At 42.5% G+C, this 25,153-nt stretch overlaps 1 protein-coding gene across 1 annotated transcript in view; it reads left to right on the plus strand.

The window, feature by feature from the left end:
- Positions 1–22,089, plus strand: part of LOC308057798 (ankyrin repeat domain-containing protein 26-like) — a 29,598-nt gene extending 7,509 nt beyond the window's left edge. The window contains exons 6-13 of the mRNA XM_080411843.1: positions 471–556; positions 3,952–8,130; positions 9,322–10,275; positions 10,962–11,074; positions 11,490–11,631; positions 13,506–13,787; positions 15,474–15,705; positions 20,525–22,089. Coding sequence (XP_080267969.1) covers positions 8,083–8,130; positions 9,322–10,275; positions 10,962–11,074; positions 11,490–11,631; positions 13,506–13,787; positions 15,474–15,479 — 1,545 coding nt within the window. The 5' untranslated portion in view covers positions 471–556; positions 3,952–8,082 and the 3' untranslated portion in view covers positions 15,480–15,705; positions 20,525–22,089. The remainder of the gene's footprint in view (positions 1–470; positions 557–3,951; positions 8,131–9,321; positions 10,276–10,961; positions 11,075–11,489; positions 11,632–13,505; positions 13,788–15,473; positions 15,706–20,524) is intronic.
- Positions 22,090–25,153: the final 3,064 nt, after the last annotated feature.

The following is a 25,153-nucleotide window of genomic DNA, read 5'->3' on the forward strand; positions in this document are numbered from 1 at the left end:
TCCAGTTTTCAACAGTAAAAACATCCGGATCATGGGTTATTTCTCCACACTTCACAAGCCTGTCTTTCATTCAGTGGCCCGTCCATGTCTTCTGGAACAGATGGGGCAGCAGTTTGACTGAAATACTCTGTCTAGATCCATGTCTAGAGACACATTTGTGTCGTGCAAGGAATAAAGCTGGGGTTGTGCATGTTTAAGAAACAGGAATGGCCTCTTTGTGACCATATGTAGTGATTTTCAGCAAATTTCCCTTATACATTAAAAAGTAGAATGCCTTGGAAGAAAGGAATTCACCCAGATGCATCTTAAATCTGTGTTATGATAATCTTCTCTCGGAGTGCACAAATTTGAGGGGATATATTTTATGTTAAGATTTTTGTCACAAGTAGGATGATTCAAGATGCACTCTAGGTGTAAATAAGTAGTATTAAGTCATGCTGGTTATAAAAATGTGTGGTTTTTCACTGCAGGTGAGAACTCGGGATCTACCTTTCATATGTCATCATCAGCTGAAAAAGACGATGTGAAGGATGCCATTGAATATTATGGGGTGCAGGTATGTAAGCCCAAATATTTTGGATTAGTCTGATTCAGTAAGTTGTATTATACACTAAGGTAAAGAAAACTTACCAGTCAGTGAATAATGCTGAAGAGAGTCCTGTAGGTGAAGGCTGTGTTACAGTGTGAAGGAGAGTTGGATACAGTCGTCTTATGGTGGGGTAAAATCCTTGTCACTATGTCGGATGCTTGCTGTTACACTGATTTGTTTTCAGTTGGTTTGCTTACATTTTGAGGGGTGTTTTTCTTCTTGTGCACTGCTAAGAAACAGTGCAGCCACATGTGGGGTTTTTTTTGCCTGTGCAAAATGCACGTTCAAGTGAAGAGGGAGATTTGTCTATAATATGCTGATCTGTTTGATGAAACACGCCGGTCTTCCTCTTTGTAAGACAAAGGTCAAAGAGAACGCCTTGAAATGTGGTGACCTTTCTGAGGCTTCCCCAGCCTCTGCAAAATGTGCTCTTGTTTGGCCACGTGAAGTGTTTGAAAAGGGTTTTCTCAGAGGGTATCCTAGAGGGGAATAAGGCAGGCGTCCTGCTTGTGGCGGGCGTGCGGGGCAGGGCTGCACAGCGGGGTCTGGCGTCCTCTGGAACACCCGAAGGGACAGCGTAGCAAATGATTTCCACCCCACAGCCGGGCATCACGAGAGAGGGATGTGCCTAATTCTAGCAGGCAAAGCGCAGGACTTAAGCCTGTTGCAAGGTGGTAGTAGTTGGCCAGTGAGCTTGGGAAGGGGGAGGGTGAGACAGGTGGTGTCTGGCTGAGGTGCTCCTTCCCTCTTGTGAGCGGAGGGGTCTTTGCCGCGGGAGAACAGGGCCTGGCTGACGAGAGGAGCGCGAGGAGCGTGACGGTCTCAGCCCGCTGGGACACCAAGGCTGCAGGCCCTGTTCAGGAGGCACCACGAGGGGAAGGGGCGTGTGGGCAGGACTGTGACACGGGGCAGAAGCAGTGGGAGCTGTTGAGAAACAGAGCGTGGGGACAGGGACTTGAGGGGGCTGGGTAGGGTTAAGGCATGGTGCGGTTTTCCTGCGAGCTTGGGTTCCTGATTCCTGGGATGAGGGCAGGAGCAGGCAGGTTTCCCTAATAAATCCTTTCCTTTGCACCTTGGAGTGGAATTTATTATTTCTGAAGCTTGGGTGAAGAAATAATCCTCCCTTAGCCAGTTCTCCGTGTGGTGAACGGTAAGAAGCTTGTCATGTTCATTCCCGTTGGGTTAGCTTAGGTGGCCGGGGACTGTACAATGCCAGACGGTAGAGCGCGATGGAGGGAGGAGGGTGGGTGAGAAAAATGTTGGCAGTTTTAATGAAAAACGGTATTAAAGCAATAAAACATGAAAAATAAACATGCTCTGTGACAAATGCCGGCAGTTACAGCAAGCAAGCAGGCTAAAAGGTAAAAGCAACCCTAATGCCTAGGCAAACCTAACCCAAGAAACCGCTGTCTCTGAGTCCTTCTCTTGTTAAGAAGATGGTGTGCAGTGAACCTTTCATTTAGTGTCCCTTGATTTTTGTAATGAAAATGGCTTTCAAAATGCCTTATTTATATTATAGGATGAGTTTGCAACAGAAATTGCATAGATTAACTGTAGTAATTTTTCTTGATAATCTTTCTGTCTGTACCTCTTTACTTAAGGATAAATATATTTTAGAAACTATCAACTTGATAGAAAAAACAGCACATGAAAATCACACTGATAAGGCAGAAATTTTCACATCAGAAATTTCACAGCAGAAAATGAGGAACTGCACAGTGCTGACAAGCAGTTCTAAGTCCAAAACCTTGGAAAGAAAGAGATGCAAGAATGTGGGTTGAAAATGAGAAGAGGGAATTGAAAACAAGTTTTAAAAACGTTACAGGAGAACTAAAGCAGCTGCTTGGTGAAATTAATGAAAGTGGGAAAACTCCTTCCCTTGTGGAAGAAATGTCAGAAGATGGCTTCAGTGCTGAGCTGAAGAGTTCTCATGCTGTTTCGTCTCATGCAACAGAATCAAGTAGCAGCTTAGAAAGTAAAGGTGAATTTGGAGACATTAAACTTATGCTAGGTGGAAAAGTACCCAAAATGGAAACTGTAATCCAAGTCTCGGTGTCCTTTCTGATCAAGATAACTGAAATGCAAACATGGAAGATACCTGGAGTACAGATGAAGAAGATTGCACAAATAATATGGATGATACAAAGGTGCCTCTAGCAAATGGAAGTAGTAGTAACGTAGTGGGAGGTCCTGAATACTCCCCGAGATACAGCTTAAAACCCAGTCTTTTGGATGACATTTCTAATATTATTCCTACAATAAGACAGTTTCTCCACGTGGTGAAAATGCGCTTTTTGTAACAGAGAGGGAACTTGGAAAAGACTCTGGATTTAGTGATGACTTTCCCAGGGACTGCTTTATCGACAAAATAGGAGAAGCAAAAATGGAAAGTCTTTTTGCAAATGCTCAGCAATCATACGTCGTGCTGAAAAGGAATCTTGATGAAGAACTAAACCAAGATACGGGAAGATTTAAGGGTAGGGTAGGAATGCTGCAAATAGTATTCCTGGCTTTGGAGAAAGAGAAGGTACAGCTGCCAGAAGAGGTAGTTCACCTGCTACTCTTTATTCTTTAATCTCGCTGTGGATCAACGGTGCTGTTCACTTTAGCTATTCATCATTAAAGGAGGATGCTTCCTACAAATTGGGGTTTGTTCTAATGGAAATGTTACTTGTGAACAAAGAGAGCAGTGGAGAGTTGTCTTTTTCCCCATTTTTGGAAAACGGAATGCATTATTGCTCCAGTTTAACAGCAGGTGGCACTCGGTTCCAGTGCAAGTAGTTACCACTACATTGCCTTAAGAAGAAATCCATAGAACTCTATCGGTTCTGATTCTGAATCAAAGAATGAAAATAGCTTCTGAACAGGGTCTTGACTAATAATTCATGTGCTGTGATATCTGCGTGGTGTGTCTTCATTGCCTTTCACTAAAATTCCTCTTTCCTGTGAAACCATTTGTGTTTGTGGGTTTGGGATCTTTTTTTTTCTTTTCTCCCCTTGTTCAGGGAGCAGGAGCCCAGCACAGTTCCACTTGATATTCTTTTCTGGTGGTGTTACAACTGACATTGTGCAGTCCTCCTAACTCTTTGTCCATCAGTAATGCTTTCACTTCATTGTTGTTCTCATGTTTTAAGAGACACTATTGTTTTCTTTCTAAGGGCTGTATTCTTGTTATCTTTAATCATGAGTGAATTCAAAGCACTTTCAATGACATGATACGCTTTGTAGTGTAATTTTGTGAAAAGGCTTCTCTAATGTTATATTATTTCAGGGGTAAACCCTGAATTAATCAATCTTGGATGTAGTGTTTCTGTCTTTTAGAAATACTAAGAAATACATGAAGCTTAACTTTCTTTTTATAGGTTGAGAAGGAAAAAAGCAAATGAAGAATTTCAAAAGTGCAGGCGGTGGCAAAACAGGAATGTCTTGGTAAATTAAATATACCATCAGACAACATCACTAATCGGCAAATGAAACAAAAGATTACTGTAAGGAAGAATGACTGTTTGAAAATGGAGAATGAAAACACGATAGAAGAAAAAGACAAAAAGAGTTTTTCATCTGGGGAGAGCTCAAAATTGATTGAAATGCCAATGAAATGGTAAGCTAAGGAAATGATCTCTAATTCTTATTTGTAGTACTATGTAAGTGTCTTAGGTTTTCTAATACTGTGGTAGGTGAAGTAGTTTTCTCAGTGGTGAAAGCCATAGTGAGTAGTCCACTGCTTCTCAAAAAGTGAAGAAAATGTCTTTTTAGAAAACACAACGCTCATGATATTCAAATCTATTGCCTGCTCTAAAAAAAGAAAAGGAAATAAAAAATAAAACCCCCACCCAAATTCCTGTGATTTCCTTGTCAATACTGAGGCAAAATGCATCTTCAAAACCAGAACTGAAGACTGGAAAAAGCAGTTATTTTTGTAGGAAATGGCCGCCTAGAAAAGAAAAGTAGGAACTTGGGGTTTGCTACTACTCCCTTTTCTAGGTGATTTTAGTGATCTCCGTGCAGTTGGTGTTTTCCTTTTCATTAAGTTAATATGCCCTTTGTCGGGAGAGGGGAAAAGATGATATTACCAAACGAATCTCAAAAGTCTAAAGAAGGCACACGTATTTTTATGTAAACCTAAAGCAGGAGTTTTTTCCTGTCTGTCCTTCAAAGGAATCTCTGCTCTAGATGCTTTCTGTAACATGGATATTATAGGTATTCCAGCTTAACCTGGCTCTAGCTCAGATTCCACGTGTCCCCCTCACTCCTAGGGGCAGGTTTTTTAAGTACTTGGGTATCTTCCACGATCTTTGCAGTCAAGTCTGTTTTTTTTATAGTAGATATTTTTTGTCTCAGTCGTTTCTGGACATCATCTTATGTCTGTTTCACAGAAATGTTTTTTGTAAGCCTACTCACTTGGTGATTTATTTTTTTTCCCCTTTCTGTTTAATGCAGTAAAATTGCCCTGAATGCCAAAGTTGCAAAGAAAAGTAGAAGGCAGCCTTCAAAGCAGAAGGCTCATCAGCAGATGAGCTCTTCCAGTGGCAATCATGGTCAAGTACGGGATGATAGCACTTCCAGTGAAACATCTGAGGATGAAGGAAGGTATGCATAAAAGGAATGTTGAAAACAAAACTTACTTAATGATGTAAATTGACCTAAGAGCTAGAGGCAAGTTTGGGGTTTTGTTGTGTGTTGAGGCTTTTTGTAAACCCGATGCATATGAAGATTCTTGTTCTTTCTTGTGACCACACTACCTGGTGCACTTCGTGTTGACAAACACTTTGCTTTTGTTTAGAGTGCTTTGAGCATGCTGGCCAAGTTAATGATAAGGTCACTGTGCACAAATTCTGATTAATTACATGAGTGTGTGCACAGGCATAGAAGTATTTCATGTGTTTAAAAAGGGCGAGGAGAGACTTACAGAAAAGCAACATCACTCTTTCACTGCAGGTATCTCAGGATTTTTTGCCCTGCTTCCCGCTCCACCTTTTCTCTTGCAGCTGTGTACCCTCCTGACTTCTCGCCCACCCTGAACTTACTTGTGTGGGTTGTGGCAAAGTGAGAAAGAGAGTTTGGGATTGCCCCTTTCCCCACACTCCTGAGCTAGACCCGGAGGTGTGAGGTTTCTCATCGCTGTTGACATCACGTCAGACAGGGGTGGCCAGCAGGCACCGTAGGCAGTTCAGCAAGGACAACTGCAGAGCCCTGGCCTGGGAGGGGAGATCTCCTTGTGGTGATCCCCGGTGGGACGGCGTGGCTGGGGAGCGGCCCAGGCAGAGAGCGAGCTCAGCAGGAGCCACCGTGAGCTGGCAGCTGGGGCGGCCCGCAGCGGCCTGGGCTGTATGGAGGGCAGCAGTGCCAGGGCACTGGGGGCAGTGAGTGCCCACCCCTCCGCAGGGCTTGCTGAGCTGTGTCTCGAGCCCGGGGCCCGGTGTTTGGCCGCCCAGCCCAGGAGATCTTGCCCAGTCTGTGTGAGGTCGGCAGGGAGATGCCGGGCTGGCCCGGGGGCAGGAGCACCAGCCCTGTGAGGGGAGGCTGCGGGAGCTGGGCCTGGGGGAGTTGGGCCTCCCAGCGCGGGGGAGGGGGGTACGAGGAAGACGAGGCCGGTCCCAGCTTGGCCTGGGTTTGACTTCAGCAGGTGTTCAAAATCCTCAAACATCTGTCAAGTATAAAGAAGTAGTATTTTCATTCTAAGTGAATTCTCCAAGCAGCGTTAAATTTATACTTTCAAAAGTTACACTTTTTGCGAAATTACACTAGAAACTACATGTAAAGCTTTCTCCTTGCAATATACGCCATTCAAATACAAATGTTTCTGTCAGTCTTTCAAGTAATTTTAGTGGTGGTTGATTCTTGTCTTGCAGAATTTCTAAAGCAGGCTTTCAATTGGCAGTTCTTCCCTTACGTTGACACTTGATTTTTCCTTTTTCTTGTTCACTGTTGTGAATATATGGGAAAAAATAGTCAAAATAATGACCAAATACAAAGCTGCTTTCTTGTTTGGGTACCGTGGGCACACCATGGACCGTTTTTTACCATGTCAGTGCTCATTGCTGATTGTTTCAGTTGGTAAAGAAGCTGACCTTCCATAAGGCTTTCCTTGTAAGTCAGCTTCAAAATGAAATTGCTGTAGTTTCTCCCAGAGGTAGATCCACTGAGGTTTTAAACCTGTTTTTAATCGTATTCAGCTTAAACCCCATGCATTTCTGAATCTGGTTTTGAACACTGACATCCTTCTCGAGTAAACAGAAACTGCTTGTTCTGTCTGTGGGCAGCCTTACAGAAGGCTTGCTGAAAAATTGTTGCCATAGATAAGTGGCGTGCTGATTCACCAGTATTACTTCTAGTCACTGAATCCCTAATATGTAGGCTCAGTATACTAAGAAAATGTATATTAACCATAGTAAAAGTTTATGATGCTTTGATCCGATGAGACAACAAACTCCTTTTTCAACATAATGGCTTTAATATGAAGAGGATTTATTTTTTTATGATAGAAGTGTACACACTAGTGTGCATTTCCCTGTGTAACCTTACAAAAAACTGGTAAATCAATCAATGGTTTATTTCCGTATTTTGTACAACTGATACTGTGGACAATGGAATGAAGTTAGAATTCTTTAAAAAGTTGAAAAGTACAGTAAAAATATGGAATCTGGAAACATTTAAGTTTTTTTATGGTTTGAGTTGTCTCTGCAAGTTCATCATGTGGAACATCTACTTTTGTATCAGTGCTTTTGTTTCTCAAATACTCTGTTAAATCCCAGGTGTTCTTTGAAACAAGAAGAAGCAAAGAGACTCAGAGTAGAGCTGCTCTGTGAGAAAATGAGAGAAAAACTGCAAAGGAAATAAGATCAATATTGTAAAGAAAGGGAGGAGAAACAGAAACTTGAGTTACACTCAAGGAATTTAGAAATGGAGATAAGAACACTGAGAAAGCTCTTGAAACAGGTATATTAAATAATGAATTAAACACTTTCTTTTCTGCTTCTTTTCACTTGTATTCCAGTATGCCTAGAGAAGGAGGTGCTTTGTTCATGGAAGAGGCATTGGATAACTATTGCCAAATTTTGAGGGCAGTAGAGAACAGTTGGTTCACAATTGGTCTGTTGTTGTTTTGTTTTGTTGGTTTTTTTTGGCTTTGCAGTTTATTCATCCTTTTTTTCTTTTTCAGAATTTAGGTTTCATTTGTATTTCAGGCAAAGCCTGACTTTTTTCGAAATTACTACAAAACATCCTGTATTTCTTCTTCTTAAATTTTCAGAAGAAAATTAAAATTTATTCTTTATAGGTGGATTATCATAGCTGTGGGGAATCAAAAATCTTTTCAGGTATTCTGGGGAGAGTGGGAAGATGTATTGCTAGCTCTGATTTTTCTCGAGATGCAAGCAGTTGTATTACTGTAGGTTGAAGAGGAACGTGATGAAACACAGACACAGCGCTCTCAGGAAAAGAGGGCCAGAGCCCTTCAAGAAGGAATTTTGAACAACCACCTTGGGAGACAAATGGAACTAGAAGAAGAGACAAGAAGATCTATAGGAAAAAATTCAGAGGTAAGCAGATATTTTTTTTTTTAATAAGTCAGATTTCACCATATTTGTTTTAAAGTCATAATAAATCTTATATAACTTCCCGTGTTTCTTGATGGTTTATTTACTGTTTACCGGTGTAACTTAACTGTGTAAATACCTTTCCTGTTTTCTCTTATGTCTTTAAAAGTTCTGGAAAGCAGCACCACTCCTGTATGTACCTGAATTACTTGGGCAAGTCGGAAACTAATAGAACACACTATTTACCCCGTTTCTTAACCTATCTGTTATTTGTCATTTCACAGACATTTTATTATCACTTTTTAGGGTTTCTAGCAATGAGACACCTAGCTACCTATGTCAAGGTTGACCAGGAAAAAGTTGTTTGACAGTGTTTGTGTTTCCATTGCTTTTTTTTTTTTTTTTTTTTTTTAGTTATTCCCTTATTGAACTTACTTACTTCAAGTATGCCTTTCTTTTCCACCTCCACATACTGAAATTTTATGATCGAATATCAACAATGAATTCAACTCTCTGTAGGAGTTAGAGTAACTGGAGGAGAAAAAGCAACCATAAACACTGTATTCAAAGAGATCTTGAAAAGAGTTTACTGAATTTCCTAAGAATGTGCAGTGCTTGGAAGCCTTGTTTGTTCTTGGCTGTGCTGCCCAATAAATGTAGGATGAATGTGTTTAAGTCGAAAAAAGTTATACATATAATAAAGAGGAAATATACAGGACTATTGCATTCCGGGGGTGATTGAGTTTCATAGCTAACTTCCAGTAACACAAAAGGGTAAGTGTTCAGAAGACATTTGAGAAGGAAAGTACCCTTTCTAGCCTTGTTTTTACCAGATCTGTAGCACAACTAATTCAACCTTAAAGGCAATATTATAAAGGCATGCACATACAAGAAAGCACTGTCATTTTAAAAGCTTTACACTTGAGATGTTTTAAATAATTTTATTATTTGGTTGTAGGTTTAAGGGGGTATTGTGTATTTGGGATGTTCATTTAGGTTTTAAGGATATGTTGCACTTCCGTTGTGTACGTACATTGTACATGTGCATGGGTTCACAGAGTAGCTTATTGCCTGAAACTTCATCTTTGAAGTCATGCTTCAGTATTAGAAATGTTAAAATGCAGTTTATTGCTGAAGTTTTTTTTGTAGATTCATTTCCCAATTGGCTCTTTATTCATGTTCCCTGTCATTCAGGAATCCAACACTGAGAGAGAAAAGGATCTGTTGTACAAGAATCAGTTACTACAAGATGAGATTGCTGTGCTAAGGCTAGAAATCAATCAAGTAAGACTTAGGCACCAGGAGAAAGAAGGAAAATCTTTAGAGGAAAATAAGACCTTGAAAGAAAAAAATGAAGCTCTCAAAAAGGAACTTAAACTGAACAAGGAAGCATTAACACAAACAGTTCTTCAGTACAATGCACAGCTGGACTTACTAAAGACAGAATCTGCAGTGCTGACTTCCAAACTTGAGCAGACAAACGCAAGTAAAGACAGACTAGAGACAGAAATCAAATCATTTCATTCCCGCCTGAATGCTGCTGTTCAAGAACTTGAACATCATCGGTCATCAGAAAAGGATGCTGAACAAAGATTTCACAGAGAACGTGATGAATGGCATCGCTTGCAAGACAAGCTCCATCATGACCTCTCCGACACACAAGAAGCCAACAAGAGCTTGTCTCAGCAGCTGTGTAAAGCTGAAAGCAAAGCTAATAGGCTAGAAAATGAGCTTCACCAGTTGGAGCAAACCCTCAGAGAAAAAACTTTGCTTGTAGAAATGGCACAAAAAGAATTAAGTCAAGCCCAGCGTCAGGCAAAGGAATGTGATCGTGCTCAACAACTTGAGAAAGATCCAGTAAGCGAACTTGTAATAAAACAGGAGTCCTTGCAGGAGCGATTGGCCCAGCTCCAGAGTGAAAACCTTTTACTGCGTCAGCAGCTGGAAGATACACAGAGCAAGAGGATCATGAAAGAAGAAGTAGTGAATGATGTGCAGGACCGGTTTAATGATACTCTGAACAAACTCAGAGCTGATAGGGAAAAGCAAATTTATCTCATAGAAGAGCAAAACAAGGATTTAAATGCCAAGTGTACTGATTTAAGGGAACAAGTCTTCGAATACGAGACTGACAAAGTAGAAAGCGAGGTAAAGGATATGCTTAGAAAGAACAATTTAAAGTTTGTCCGTTCTTGAAATTATTTTGTTTCTACAGTGTACCTGGTATGTTATGTGCATGGGACCAAAGAATACCGATTTGTTCTGGTTTGTTATGTTTCTCTCGGAATTGCGGAAGGTTTTGGCAAACGGGATGTTAGTCCTCAGATCTAAGCAGAGAGCAGAAAAAAGGTATCCAAGTCTAAGCTTTGATCAAGAAAGGTGATTCTTCTTACTTAGTTCATAAAATGTTGAAGAACTCCAAAAGATCTGATTCCTCTAGAAGCCCCTGCCTGCTGGTTGGTGGAAGATCCCATGAAAGCTTTAGATGGGTCAGTGTTGTCCCATGAAGTGCATACCTACGTAATCCCTACTGTGAGCAGAGGCACTGCCAAAAGTGTTCTCCAGCATCTTTTCCACCTTTTTGTCTAGAAGAGGATGGCCTTTGCTTCAGCGAGGGCATCTGTTTCTGTAGTTACGTATTGGTCTGTTTGATGTGAAACCTGAAGGGATGGAATATCCTCAGGAATTCTGTCCCGTGGCATTCTGTGGAACGTGGCTAACGGATGGAGACGTCCGGCAGCTTCTCTGTGGAGAGCGCTAGATGCACAGACTGTACGTAGGTATTTTTCCTGTGCTCTGTGTGTGTGATACATCTTGCTTTTCTCTTTTGAAAGTGCGAGAGTGAAAGAAAGGAAGTGAAGAAGCTGGTAGAGTTGAAACACGCAGTTGAACTACGTCTGGCCCAAGAAATGAAAAGAAACCTCGATCTGCAGAAAGACTGTAAGAGGTACGGCTTTTTAGCGTGGTGAAGAGGTATCCCTGCGTAGGAGTCATGTTTTATTAAACTTTAGTGTAAAAATAGGTGTACCTAACTGTGAGCAGATGCCAGCCTCGTGTTAGTTCTTGCAAGGTACTTCTGTACACCAGCCCCTAGTTTTCAATAGCTGCCAAAACAACTGCAGATGCAGGTTGCCCTGCAGTTCTCCGGGGAAAAAGGGAGTCTTTCATTCCTCTTTTCAGGTGAAATCTGGACTCTCCAAGCGTATGTGGCACAGGAATACTGTTTTTTCCTGGTAATTCCTGGTGTGTCAAGCATGTTAAAGATGAAGCAAGCCGTGTCTGTGCTGTTTACATGAGAGTATGTGAAAAAGTCCAGTTTTGTTTCTTTGCTTCATTGTTTTTGTGACTAATTTGCTGTGCAGGTTGAAGAGGCTGCTGAGCAGAGCTACGAAGAAACTAAGGGTGTATGAGGAGAGAGGGGGACTGTCCCAGCTGAATTTGCAGGGAGAAATGAAGAACGGATATTCTGAAATGGTCAATGAAGCTGACAGATTAAGAGCAAAGGTGAGCTTTGCTTTGTTTGGGTTATTTTGGTGGTGGTGGTTTTTCTTTTGGAACCTCTGTTCTTTCTTCATACTTCTTTTCATGTTGTTGACTTTGACTTTTGTTTTCTTGGCTGTATTTCTGAAATTATTTGGCTGGTTTTTGATGTTCCTTCTATGGTCACAGTAGTAGGCGACTGTAATACTGATGTAGCTCTTAGGGGTAAAGATGGAAGTGTTACGATCACAGCAGTATCTGTGAGGGCGCATCAGGGGTAGGCTGTCCTGCAGAGGAAGGGCAAAGCAAGAGCCACAGCAAGGCTGGCAGGGTCTGTGACCACACAGGCCAGGGATCAGCCCCACAGGCCCTCACCAAGAAGAGCAGAAGAGTTCTGGGGACAGTTCTGGGGACAGTAAGCAGAGTCCTCCAAGAGTGCAGATCACCAGGCCGGTCCATAGGGATGGGCAGGTCTGCAGTCCTACTGGGACGTCACGTCCATGGGTGAGGGCCAGGGCTGAGAGCAGTGAAGGCCCAGCACAGGCCTGGCTGCAGCTTGAGGCCGTGGCAGCATCGTCGGGCTCCGACGGATGCATTCCCTCTCGGAAGAGAGGGGAGTAACGCCACCGTCACTCGGAACAACTCTGTGCAGTTGGCCTTGCCCAAGGTCACCCCCTGAAGCCTGTCTCGGGCACGAGTTGAGCAGGAGGCAGTTGGGGGTTTGCTTTTCGGAATGGTGTCTTTGCTTCCCAGGGCACGATGCAGTGTGAGGTGATGCAGAAAAAATGAATGCAGTAACTTATTGCTTACTAGTAGCTGACTCAGTCCGTCTTTCCCTTGTCATGGAGACCCAGAAACGCTTTTGAGGTTGCTCTGGCTGTTTGGTAGCATGGAACCTTTTATCTGCTTCTCCGCTCATTTGTTGCTAAAGTAGCTGTGTTTCAAAGTTATGCTCCTTTTTAGAAGATACTGTTGTAGAACGAGTCAACTGCCTTGAGAGTGGCTCATTTTTAGTTCACAGGTTAGCAGCATATTTGTGTTCCTGTTGGAAGAGCTATTTTGAATGACAGGGAATGGAATTACGTTTGGGCAATTTTAAATAAGTGTAAAGTTTCTACTTATTTTAGAGACTCTTTCAAGTGTTGACTCTGCTGGTTTCCCCCACATTTTTAAAAACAAAAGATGATGGGATATCATGTTTTATGGTTAATAGGTATAGACGATGGATGTTTCTGGAGGGGGAAAGAAGGGGATAGAAACTGTAGTTGACCATTGGGACCTATGGGAAGTCTGATATTTCCTGGAAATCATTTGAAAACAAACCGTAGCTTTGACCTAAAGAGACTGTCTTCTGCCACCAGTGCTGCAAAAGCGGTGTTCTGAACCACTATTTCCAGATCTGTTAGCGTAATGGAAGGAAAGGGTATCCGTTTCTTGTCTTGTCAGTTCTGTGACGAAGCTTTGACCGTGTGAAAGCATGTGACAGTTCCTCTGAAGCATGATACATGGGGTTTTTTTCTGATGAAACCAGAATGTGGCTGTGATGTAACTGGGTATGGGTGTGTTTGATTTCCTATGATCGTATGAACATCTCGCAGAAGAATAGCCCTAGTGCTTTTCAGCCTAGCCCTGCGGGTGTAATGCCGCTGGTTTGGTACCTCTTGGTCTGTGACCCACTGCAGAACTGAGGAAGGATGGGAACCTGAGGAATGCTGTCAGAAATGATGTGAAAGCTGTTCTTGTTTTAAAAGAAGAGCCTGGTTTCACTTTTGTTTTAACACTGAATCAGCAGATGGTAAATACAGTGTTGATGGCCAACTCCTTTACCAATTTTCACAGATTTGACTAATTTTAGATCCCTCTGAGTTCCCTGTTTTTTTCCCCTTTCCTGTCTACAGGTTGATGAACTTTCCCAGCAGCTGGAGATAGAGTCTAAAAAAGGCATGCAGCTAGAAGCACAAAATCATGATTTGCGAGAGGAGTTGTCCACCATGCGTGGGAGCCATGAAAAACTGGAAAAGAGCAAAAGCCAGCTGAAAGAAGAGGTGGCTAATCTCAAACACCATATGGAGACTAACATGGTGGATCGCAGCCAAATAGAACAATACAAAAGAGAGGTGGAAGAACAAGCTGCACAAGAAATAAGGCAAAAACTGCAAGAAGTCAATCTATTTTTGCAGGTAAGTTAATTTCTTGTGTGTGTCTGTTATAGACTTCTGTTTTGGTTGTCATTTTTAGGGGTGGGGGTGGTGCCTGATTCCATGTGTTACGCTGTACTTCTGTTTTTCCTGAAGGGCAGTGGGAGAAGGGAATATGGTTGGGCAAGATGCTTTCATGTGCGTGCAGTGTGCCTGCAGGCCCTGAATCAAAAACTTGCCCAAGGTGGGTTTTCATTTTGCAGTTCTTGGAGGGGTATCACTGTCCACTGGTCTGTTCTCATTGTTTAGGTCTTGTTGTCATTGTTTATCCTTGAATGGGTATTGCAACTTAGAGTTGTCACAGCCAGCCATACACATCTTCCTTAGTCATTGCACAAGGGGCAACGCTCAGAAAAGAAGTCACCAAAGCTGCAGGGTGGGGGCTGGGGGTGCGGCATCTCCATGATTTCTTTGAGGAATGCTATGCCCTGTCCTACAGAGATAGTGTTCTTCCATCAGTAGCTTTGATGAGTAATAGTGCTAAGATGGGGGTTCTTTCTGAATGAAAAGAATCATTTGGTGTGGTAGTTCCAGGGTTGTGCCCTGGTCGCTGATGGCAGTGAGGAGGCACAGTTGCCTCGCTGAATAGAGCTGGGCCCTTGAAATTGGGTGCACGCAATTGACTGGCGAGGAGAGTTCTCTTTTTCTTTGCGGTGGTTGAAAGTGTGTATCTACTTCAGATGCAGGCAGCCTCCCAGGACAGATTAGAACAAATCAGAGCCAGTCGTCATGCTTTGGTGACAAACCAGCTAGAACAGAGAATTGGAGACCTCGAACGTGAATTGGACAGGATAAAAAATACCCAACGAGACAGTATTTTTCAAAAAGAATCCGCACAGGCAGAAGCGGAAAAGTACAAAGACCTGTATCTGGAGGAAGTTAAAAATGGAAGATGCCTAGCAAAAAAACTGGAAAGGTAAGTCCCTGCTCTTTTGGGGTGATAATAAGATACTACTTTTTCCTCAAGCAGTTTTCTTCATTAAATACCTTTTCTACATCTGGTCAGCATTATGCATAAGATAGCATATTTGTGATGAAAGTACCTTAAGGCTCCCCCCTGTTCATTGGAACTATCTTCATTTCTCTTCAGTGTTCCAGCAGTAACACCACCAATCATGGCGTTAATAGGATATTTTTGAAGTTGAGTTTAACAGGCAGCCTTTTTGCCAGTCTCTAATCTCCTCTTCTTACTCTAAGTATGGCAGAAAAGATAATGTCATGTCCTTTACTGCTTGAATAAGGATAGGCCCTTCAGAGAACGGCATTTGATGCTATGAAGAAGAACAACAAAAATCTTTTGGCTTCCATTTTAGCCGCATGTCATAGGTTTCAGCTTTCTTTGGGAAAGGAAGGGTAGCCCAGAGTTCTTATGCAGGTGATGTACCTTTCAGGAAGAGCTATGTAAACACACAGTGTGCACAGACTGCTTTGAGGCCTTAATGCTGAGAAGCCCAAAGTATTGGTTAACTCTTGCTGCTTCTTGCAGGTAGAGTGATTACTTAGAAATAGGCTCTCCAAAAAAAACCCAGATCCAGTTATGGAGATTTTTTTGGACTCTCTTAATCCCTTCCACTTTCAGAAGTCAGATAATAATCAAAGACCTGGAGGGTAACTTTGCGGAAGTGTTATTACCAAAGATAATTCTTTGTATGCTTCTGAATGTTTCAGAGCTAATGAGAGACTAGCAGAAGCCAACGCTAAGCTCCTTCAGGAGTGCCATAGAAGCAAACCTTTAACTGCAAGCAGCGCTGTCAGTGGTCCAGTTCTGTATTCAACTGAACTGGGACATATTGGCAACAATCCGGCACTGAATAGAAGTCTAAATCTAGCAGGAAGCTTCCTAACCCCGACCGTGAATACGTTACCATCAAGAAACAGAGTTGAAGCCTATGTGGCTAAGGTAAGCGTTTTTAAATACTGTTCTCAACTAGTGTTGAAGAGTATCTGTAAGCAAGGTTGTGCTTTTCAGTCTAAAGTTAGAATCCATTTCTAGTTCCAAACCATATGCTCTAATATGCTAAACCAAATTGCTCATCAAAACAGTACACAACTAGGTGGTAGAAACGAAGACTTTTGGTCATCAGGGTTATACAAATTTCCAGAAGTGCTCAAAGACCAAAAAATACTGAGATCTAAATGACGGACTGCGTAACAACATTCTTTTGCAAGAGAAACTGTGATGAAGAATACTGTGGCATAGGAAGCTTCCAAAGAAGCTCTTCAGTAAAATTTAGTGCCGATGCCCCATCCCTGGCAGTGCTCAAGGCCAGGCTGGGTGGGGCTTGGAGCAACCCGGTCTAGTGGAAGGTGTCCCTGCCCATGGCAGGGGGCTTGGAACTGGATGATCTTTAAGGTCCCTTCCAACCCAAGCCATTCTGTGGATGACCTTTTTTAAAACAGCTAACTTTATGATGAGTGCAAAATCCCATCAGACATCTTTCTTTGAGACACCTTTTCCTCCTTCACTGATGTTCATGCTAGCCGTTTCTTCACCGGAACTTGTTTTAGTACAATACCAACAAAGGGATGCTTCAAAACTAGGATGGTATGAACAGGACACATAACTTCTCACTTGAGTGCGGGACGTATGCTGTGCATAGGAGGCATTTGATTTTGTGGGTCCTGCTATGTGGTGTTATATGTAACTGCTCCTCAGGAAGTCTACAGAGCTTTCTGATTTTGTACAAAAGCTGCAACCTCTGCGTACCTCTGGTCAAAGTATGCCCTGTAATTAGCAGTCAGCATGATAGCACATCCCTCACAGACGTAATATCACGTAAACGTGATATCATGAGACTTGGAAACCAGATGTCAGTCGTTGTAATCCGTTTCCCACCTAGCATAGGACTGAGGCATGGGCAAGCTTGCCTGTTCAGTCAGTGTCTGTCCCTCGCATATTCTGTTGTTGAATGGATGTGAGAAGCATTCGCTCACTTTTAAGCCTTACCCTGGTTCGGTGGTCCACCTACACTGGAAAGAATCCATTTAAATAACGTGTCTGCATACTGTGCCTGGCTTAAGAAAAAGAAAAAACCAAACCAAACAACAAAACAAAAACGGACAAAGCAGTGTGTAGGTAGTGCGTAGCAGCGGCAGTTAAGAGATGAACTTTTCTGTATCGTTGCGAATGTGTTTTTTGTGTCAGAGGGGTGGACATAACGCTGCATAAAGAACATGGGAGGCAATTAGTACTGTACCACCTGCAGGGATTATTCTGCACGCAAGCAGCAGAAAGGAGGCAAAATTCAGGGATCCACTACAAAACTGAAGTAAGGAGAAAGCCAGGACAAGGGAACAAGAGGGACAGGGAGCAGGGAGCACGTGAGGGCAGGGGAAAAAGAGAGAGAGATGGGAGCGAGATGTTACAAGAAGAAAAAGGCAAAGGAGGAAACCATCCCACTTCTAGGAAAAAAGCTGTCCTAGTTTAAAAGAAAAGGGTTTAACAGTTGTGGTTTCTTTTTTTGAAGAAGAAACAGGAAAAAAAGAATAACCTCCCTGTTACTAAATCCAGCTGCACATCTCTTTATGATATTTCTTCCTGTAATCACCAGTTAGGGAACAACTGAGACTAATTGTAGTGGCACCACTTGTAGCCTCAAGTCACCTGACGTTCAGTGTATTCAGGGAAGTCTTAAAACCTGGTCTTCTCTGGAGTCCTTCAGAAGAAAGGAACTGAGTTCTCAGAGGTGCAGTAGTTGCTAGAGGACTAGGTGAGTATTTCACTTAGAACTGCGGGCTTAATTGTTCTCAGTCGGGTGCAGTATGTCATGTGCATAACATGCATCTGAGAAAAGAGGATTGAATTGGAACGTAAGACTTTGAAGTCAGGAAGTAACAAAAGGGAAAAACTGCATGTATCCCTCTGCATACAATAACGGGTGGCAAATCTCAATCAGTTTCCAAGTGCAAAATCACCAGATGCACAGTCTGTGCTGTCATTTCCGCAGGAGTCCCGTGCCATTCAGGAGGCAAGCTGGAGCATGAGGGAAGAAATCAGAGATTATAGTTTTAGTCTATTTTGAAATGCTTTGCTGGTTGTGCTGCCTAGTATTCTGTCTGTTCACCAGACTGTTTCAAAACAGAAGAGTTTCTCTGACTCTAAGCCTTTTCTTCACTTCACTGTTTACTTCAGTTATGCCTCAGCTTTGTTTTCCCACTAACCTGCTTCCCTTCTACAGAATTTGCCTTGCCTTTAAATTCAGGATGCGCAGTGCTGCCTTGGCTGGAGATGACCCATGTTTCTGCCACTGAAGCTCTAAATGACAGGGAGTTAAGAAGCTGAAATTGCAGTGTGCCTCAGGCAGTCCTTTGAGGCTTCTTTTTTTTAGTCAAAGCTCTCTGCAGATTTGGTGTTCCTTGTAGTAGCTTCCTCAAGGTGAGAAGGGCTATTGGAAGTAGGGAACATGCCAGCCATTCTGAAGGGGAAGATGTTTGTGTGAATTTCGTTTGTGCAGAAGCTTTGAAATAGCTTCAGGGGCAAAGAGGTGAAAATAGTTCACACTGCTATTATTCAAAATGATGGTATTCATTCATTGGTCCTGCAGCTGTTGGAAAAAACCCTGGTAAATGATGCTGACAAGAGGAAGAAGTGCTCCAGTAGCAAGTGGACACAGTTTCTTCTTTAGACTTAACTAAGGAATTTGGTGTTTAAAGGCTTGAAAGATTGCACCGTTTTCCTAAACATTAAGCATGACTATCAGTGATTACACATAGAGCCGTACATGTTGAAGATGGTCATATCACAAGTTCAGCAAAAAATGAGCGTGTTATTCTTAAAAAAGCATAAAGAAATGTGTTCCATTACAGTATAGCCCCTTCCCCTTTATGAAATATATTACGCTACAGAAATGAATAACCTTGAAGTGCAGAAGGATCTTTAAAAATACAAAAAAAGTTCATATTGGCACAAGCTTATTAACCAGTAGAATCCCAATCACATGCAATGTCTTTGGGTTTTTTTGATGATTTTTATTTGTATTAGAGCTTCAGTAATGTGGAATAAATTACAAGTACTTGACAAATTCTGTGCATGTAATTAGACAGTGACCGTAGCAACTAGCAATTCAGTATTTCAGACCTGCTCCCTTAGTCCATAGACTAAGGCAAGGAATGTCTCCTGCAAGTGCTGCAAGGAGGTTTTGGGACTGGAGTCCTGTTGTTAGGTTTAACAAATGTCAAGCTTAAATCCTAACAGCTGTGCCAAAGGCTGGTGAAAATGAACATGGGTGTCTTGACAGACAAGAACAGTGAACTCTGCAACCAGGGTGAATCAGTGGATAAATGAAACCAGTTTAATGTGGGAAGGGAAATGTCTGCTTCCTACTTCATCTTCCAATTTCTGTTCCATTTCTGATTTGGCTTTCTGCACTCTTGTAGCAGTCTTTGTTGTTAGCTTTTTTACTTGCTTCATTTACATGTAGGCCACGTTCTTGTTTCTCACTGACGACCTGTGAACTTCAGGCCGTTTTTCTTTCTTCTTCAGCTCCTTCATCAAAAATCTGTCCGTCTCTCTTCTCTGCAGCCAGATACATGGCAAGGTTTGCAGCCAGCATTGTTTAATGTTGGGATGGTATTTTATACTGGAAATGTTGTCTGTTTATGCTGTTAGGTTTTGATTAAAACTTGCTGATGTATTCACATTTTCCTAACACTGCACATATTTTGAACTTTAGTTTGTCCAAGTGAAAGAATGACTGCTGCAGGGGACTTCTCTGCTTTATGTATTTGTAATGCAATGGCTTCTGTGGTAGTTAACCATCTGTGAGATGTAATGCAATGGCTTCTGTGGTAGTTAACCATCTGTGAGATGATAGTCTATGGATTTAATCTGTTATAATGGAACTTTGAGCTCTAGGAGTAGGCTGGTTTACCCTCCTTGCCACTTCTGATATACAAAAAGTTCTTGGTGGTCGCAGCAGTTGTGTCTAGGAACTCAACTTCAGAACAGTACTGGTACTCCAGACTCGGAGCATCATTTCACGGAGTCTTATAGGATCCAGCTTACTCTGTGCTAAAGCAGCCTGTGTGGATAAGTAGTAAGTCAACACCACTTTCTGAAAAAGAACTGTTGAGAAGGTGCCTGCTGCAAATGAACACCTGGTGTGTTACCGCCTGAAGAGATGTGCAGTGAGGTGAGAAGGTTTGGGACACTCAGCTGTGATGCCTTTCCGAGGGGTTTGGGGGGAAGGAGAAAAGTGGAGGCAAGTTAAGGTCCTCGGAGGTGTATTTTGCTAGGCTCTTCATTCATTCCCTTTTCAGAAATCAGTGTGTTGGCTTTATTTCCACCTATTTCTCTTCCCTCAGACATGGATGAGAATCACAAAGACATTGATGGAATGAATAAGAGGAAAACAAGACCTTTTTCTTCTCTTGATTGATTCGTACGTGTTGCGGAGGGTCCTGTGGACCTTCTAGTCATTGTGAAGACTCAGGAAACCAGGGAAGGTGGTTTCTTCTAACACCACTAACTACTACGACTTTGCTTGGGCTTGGTCCTGGGTTTGGGCCGTATTTTGGTCTAGGCATTAGTTTTCCTGCTTTGTTCTGTTACCTGTGTCTCGTCTCAGGAGTTAGGGGGTCCTTTCTCCCCGGAATTTTGCTTCTGCTTGTACCTGCTTGAAAACAATTAGAGATTTGGGGGGTCCTTTTCCATTGTTCATGCAGCTCTGTTGGCACAGAGTATTTCAATGAAGTATCACGGAGTGGTGCTTCTCCTGCAGGATCTGGTGAATTTGGTCCCAGCTATCCCTGTGTTCCTGGAGAGAGAGCCCTTCCCTCCGCTTCGCTGGTTTACAACCCCGCTCCTTTGACCCTTGCAGTTACTGCCTGTTACTGCTCCTCTTGTGAGGGTAAGCAGAGTGGTTTCCTTCCTGAGGCTCTTGCTCTCTCTGTCCTGTTGAGTACCCTGTGCAGTGTTTCCGTTCTTCTTGTTGTTGTTATGCTGCTAGGTGGGTCTGCTCATTTCATAAAATAAATGCTCCTTCCCCCAGGAATTCAGTACTAAAATCAAGAGAGTCGCAGAATGAGTGAGGGGAAGGGGTCTCTAGAGATGATCTAGTCCAGCATCACCCCTGCTCAAAGCAGGGTCAGCCACAGCAGGTTTCTCACTGTTCTGTCAGCCAGGTGTTATACATCTCCAAGGATGGACACTCCACAACCTTTTCTGGCAACTTGTTCCAGTGTCTGTCCATGCTTACAATTTTTTTAAAAATAATAATTGTAAAAATCCTTGTGTTAAAATTTCCTCTATCTGGATTTGTGCCTATTCCTCTTGTTCTTTTGCTTGGCACTGCTGAGAAGAGTCTGGCTCCATCTTCTGTACTCCCCCCACCAGGTATTTATACACATAGATAAGGTCCCCCTGAGTTTTCCTGTTCTCCAGTAAAGAAACAGTTGCAGCTCTCAGCCTCTCCATATAGCTCACGAGGTCCAAGCCCTGCAGCATCTTCATGGCCATCGTAGCCCTGGAAGCTGTATGATATCTGTTTGGAAATTCACTTCTGCGTGTCACAGATTTGATGGAAAAAATGTAGGAGTAGCAGGTATCATCAAATGTAAACAGCAGCATATAGCGCTTGGACTGTGACTCTTAAATTAAGAGATGTGATTCCTTCTTGTGAAGGCTTCTGAAGGCAGAATCATAAGTGAGAATAACTTAATTGGTAACAATACCCACTTTCTAGGGGAGAAGAGGCGTAAGTGCTCCTTTGTAGTGATCCAGGCTGATTCCAGCTACATAATAAACCCCACAGCACTCGCTGCGTAGAAGCTGTAGCTGCGGTTGTTTTTCTTGGTACACAGTTTGCAAGAAAAAATTGTGTGTGCTTTTATGTTTTTATAAATGTGTGTCGTGGTATTTGCAATAACAATAAAGAAGTTTTGGCATCATCTGTAGGAGCTCTTTCAATTTCCCATCTTAAGGTGGAGAAAAGAAGAATATTGGCACATGCTTTTTTCTATACAAATGGTGTATGTCAATCCTGCAGCAGCTGCTGGTGCAGCTCTTCTCTCTGTGAAGTTGCAGAAGCCAGCCTCAACTGGCTGATTTGTCCCTGTGGGTGGCATTTGTACCTATCTTGGCATGTAGCTGACATTCTGTTCATGTGTTTGATGATAAACTTCAGCCGTACCTTCACTGCAATAACTGCGCTAGGCTTTCTTGCTTTCTTCCTGTGTATTTTGTTAAATGCCCAGTAATAATCCAGCTGGTGAGTTACAAATTGTTTTGTTAACGTTGCTGAGCAATGAGGCAGCTGCAGCCCGACTGACCAAAAGTTTCTCTTCAGTAGAAATCAAACCCCAAACCAAGATGTGTCTATTTGGAATTATATTTTTAGGTTTTCTCTCATTATGTGTGGATTTTAAGAATGTTTTAGAAGTTTAATATTAGAAAAACGTAACTGTTAAAATATTAACTGTATTTTCTGTATAATTCTAGGTACGGCAGGAACTAGATGAAAAAATCGCTGAAGAACTTAAACAAGGTAATGTGTCACTATGTTGGGGGCATTTTTAAGGAAAAAGAGGAGTGTTCCTACTCTTGAACATAATGGCTTGAAAGCTGTGAAGTTCCTGTGCTAAGCACAGGGAGGTTTTTCTGCTAGCTTTCCAGTTTAGACTTGAATGTGAAAACTTCCAGCTTACCAAAAGATTGTGTAGAATGTTATGCAGTTGCCTGAAAAAGACAAGTGCAGAGAAAACTAACCCACTTCCTCTACACGGGTGCACTTGGCGTAAGCTGAAGTCATGTTTTTCTAGAGTGAATCCTTGAGCACAAACGTCAAACGTAAAAGAAGCCCTGAGAGAAGATGTTTATAGACTTCAGCCATCACTGCTTCTTCCATGTGCATCAGTTGCATTCCGCACTAAATCATACCCTGCACATTCTCTGCTGTTGGACCTTGGTTTTTTGCCGTTTCTTATTCATTGCTTGTATTTGTAGCTTATATGTTGCAGTCTTTTTTGAATAAGCAAGAAAAATGTAATCAGTGATATGAAAGATACCCTTTCTTTGGGAAAAGATCATTTCGTAGCACTTAGGCAAACATAAGATGAGTTGAATGCTTTTAACACATAGCATGAAACATGCTCTATAATATGAGGCCAGGTGTCGAAAGAGGAATTCCACCTGTTTCAGGGTAGTCGTTCCTCCAGAGTCACTGCTTTGCTTTGCAGTGACTGGTGCTATTTCAAAGCAGGTGGCCCCTGCGAGAATTTCCTTCTGTTCCTGCATGCTTTTGGTAATACAGAGAGTGTTCAGCTGTAGCTTCACAGCTCGTTCCATGTGTCCGAATGGACACAAAGCCGTTGCATTTCATCCGTGTGCATTTTGAACCTGACTGTGCATCTGCTAGGTGTCATAGAGTGCGTTTGGTTTCAGGACCTTGTCTGAAAAATGTGGCTGGAGAAGAACAGTAAAGGTGGGCTTGCTGTCATTGAGTATGTGTTTTTGTGGAGGAAAGAGGGTTTTGCCAGGGTGAGTTACAAAGACGCCCCTCAAAGAAAGTGCCAGGCTAGGAGACTTGTCCTGGCCTGACTGCACTGCAAAGGTGTCTGCGTTTTCACCGGCGGATTCTTTTTAAGTTTGTCACAGAGAAGGCAGAAGCTGGTTTTTAGGAGTAGAGTTCCAATAAATCACTGCTTTTAACATTCAAGGAAAACAGATACTGGAGGTTCGAGAGATCTGCAGGGGGGCTCAGTTTAGCACTGGTGTAAGCAGGAGTCATTTGTGGATTCCCTGAAGACGTTCGCTGTGTAGCCTATAGAATTTCTTTCACTGGCTTTAGAAATACTGTTGACTGGTAAGCAAATGTGGAAAAAGATTGTTTCTTCCTTTGTGCGTAGCCCTTTGATTGTTACGATCCCTTGGAAGTTTTTAAATCTCTTTCTGGATTATAGTCTCTCCAGTTATCCGTGATGTTTTCATAGTGACTGATTTGGCCCTGTCTAGTGTAAAAGCAACACCGGAATCATGTTTCTCTTCTCCCTAGCCACTGCTGAACTTGAAGCTGGATCTGCTGGAGCTTCTCCCATGGTATTTTCTGATGGATCTTCAAAAAGTATCCACGTTGACCAGGATCCCCTTTGCAGGGCAGTACAGGAGTACCGCGATGTTTTAACCAAAAATTACCTGATTTGAACAAAATGCTAGGAAAAAAGCACCGGAAAGGATTTTGTTTACATAGCGCGTCTATAGTTTCTCATCCCACAGTTCAGATGTGAAAATGTATTTATTGCAGTCCGAATGTGAATTCTATTAAATGGATGTCAAGCACATTGCACTTGCCTGTTGGTTTATTGATGCATAGGTGTTTTATTTTGCACTCACCATAAGAAGCACACCTGTTTTTTTCTGACTAGCAGAATGACTCACCTTGATTCTTGAGTGTGACAGAATTGTCAGAATGTTTCTTATTAAGGTAGATGCATTATTTTTTCTCCACTGATGTTCTGTGTTTTAACAAACGCATTCCCTTTGTTCTGCTTAATCCTTTCGCCCTATGTGTTTTTAATGTTTCCAGTGTTACTTTAATGCTTAGGACATCGTTTGATGTGATTTGAGCCTGCTGCTTCAGTCCAGATGCCGTGACTGTTTCTGCCGATAAAGTGAAATCTTTACCAGTGGTCATGCTGGAGGACAGGGCACTTTACGTTGCTGTCACCTTATGCGCCTTAGGTTTAACATTACTGTGAGTGTGTAGCAGTGCCAAGAGAGTTATGTGGTGGGTTTGGTATGTTTGTTTTGGATCACAGGACCACAGAACGGGTGAGGTTGGAAGGGACCTCTGGAGGTCATCTGTTCTAGCTCCCCTGCTCAGGGAAGACCACCCAGAGCTGGTTGCCCAGGACCGTGCTGGCTTTTGAGCATCTCCCAGGATGGAGCCTCCATGGGCAGCCTGTGCCAGTGCCCAGTCACCCTGATCAGAAAGAAGCATTTCCTGATGTTCAGCCCCGACCCTCTGTGTTTCAGTTTGTGCCCATGGCCCCTCACGGTATTCATCTTGGGGTTCGTATTAAAGGTCGCTGCAGCTGTAGACATCCCCAGTTACTACATCAGCAGCTGTGCCGTACCTGAAACACTTCATGTGCGGGAAAAATGAATGTTAAAATATTAACTTCCAGTCTCCTCAGTACTTTCCAAACCTTGTATGATAGGACAGCCAATCTTTTTGTTGCTGCTAGCAGCTGATGATGTGGTGGCGGTAGCCCAGATGGTAGCCAGTGTTCTGGGACATTTGTGTCAATAAAAGAAGCAGGTTTACTTATTTCAGGGAGTTACCTGTTACTGAAGATCTACATTGTCATTTCCTGTCCACAGAAGTCAGTAGTGATCAGAATATGACAGAACA

Source organism: Falco punctatus (assembly GCF_963210335.1).
Source record: "Falco punctatus genome assembly, contig: scaffold_33, whole genome shotgun sequence".
NCBI lineage: Eukaryota > Metazoa > Chordata > Aves > Falconiformes > Falconidae > Falco > Falco punctatus.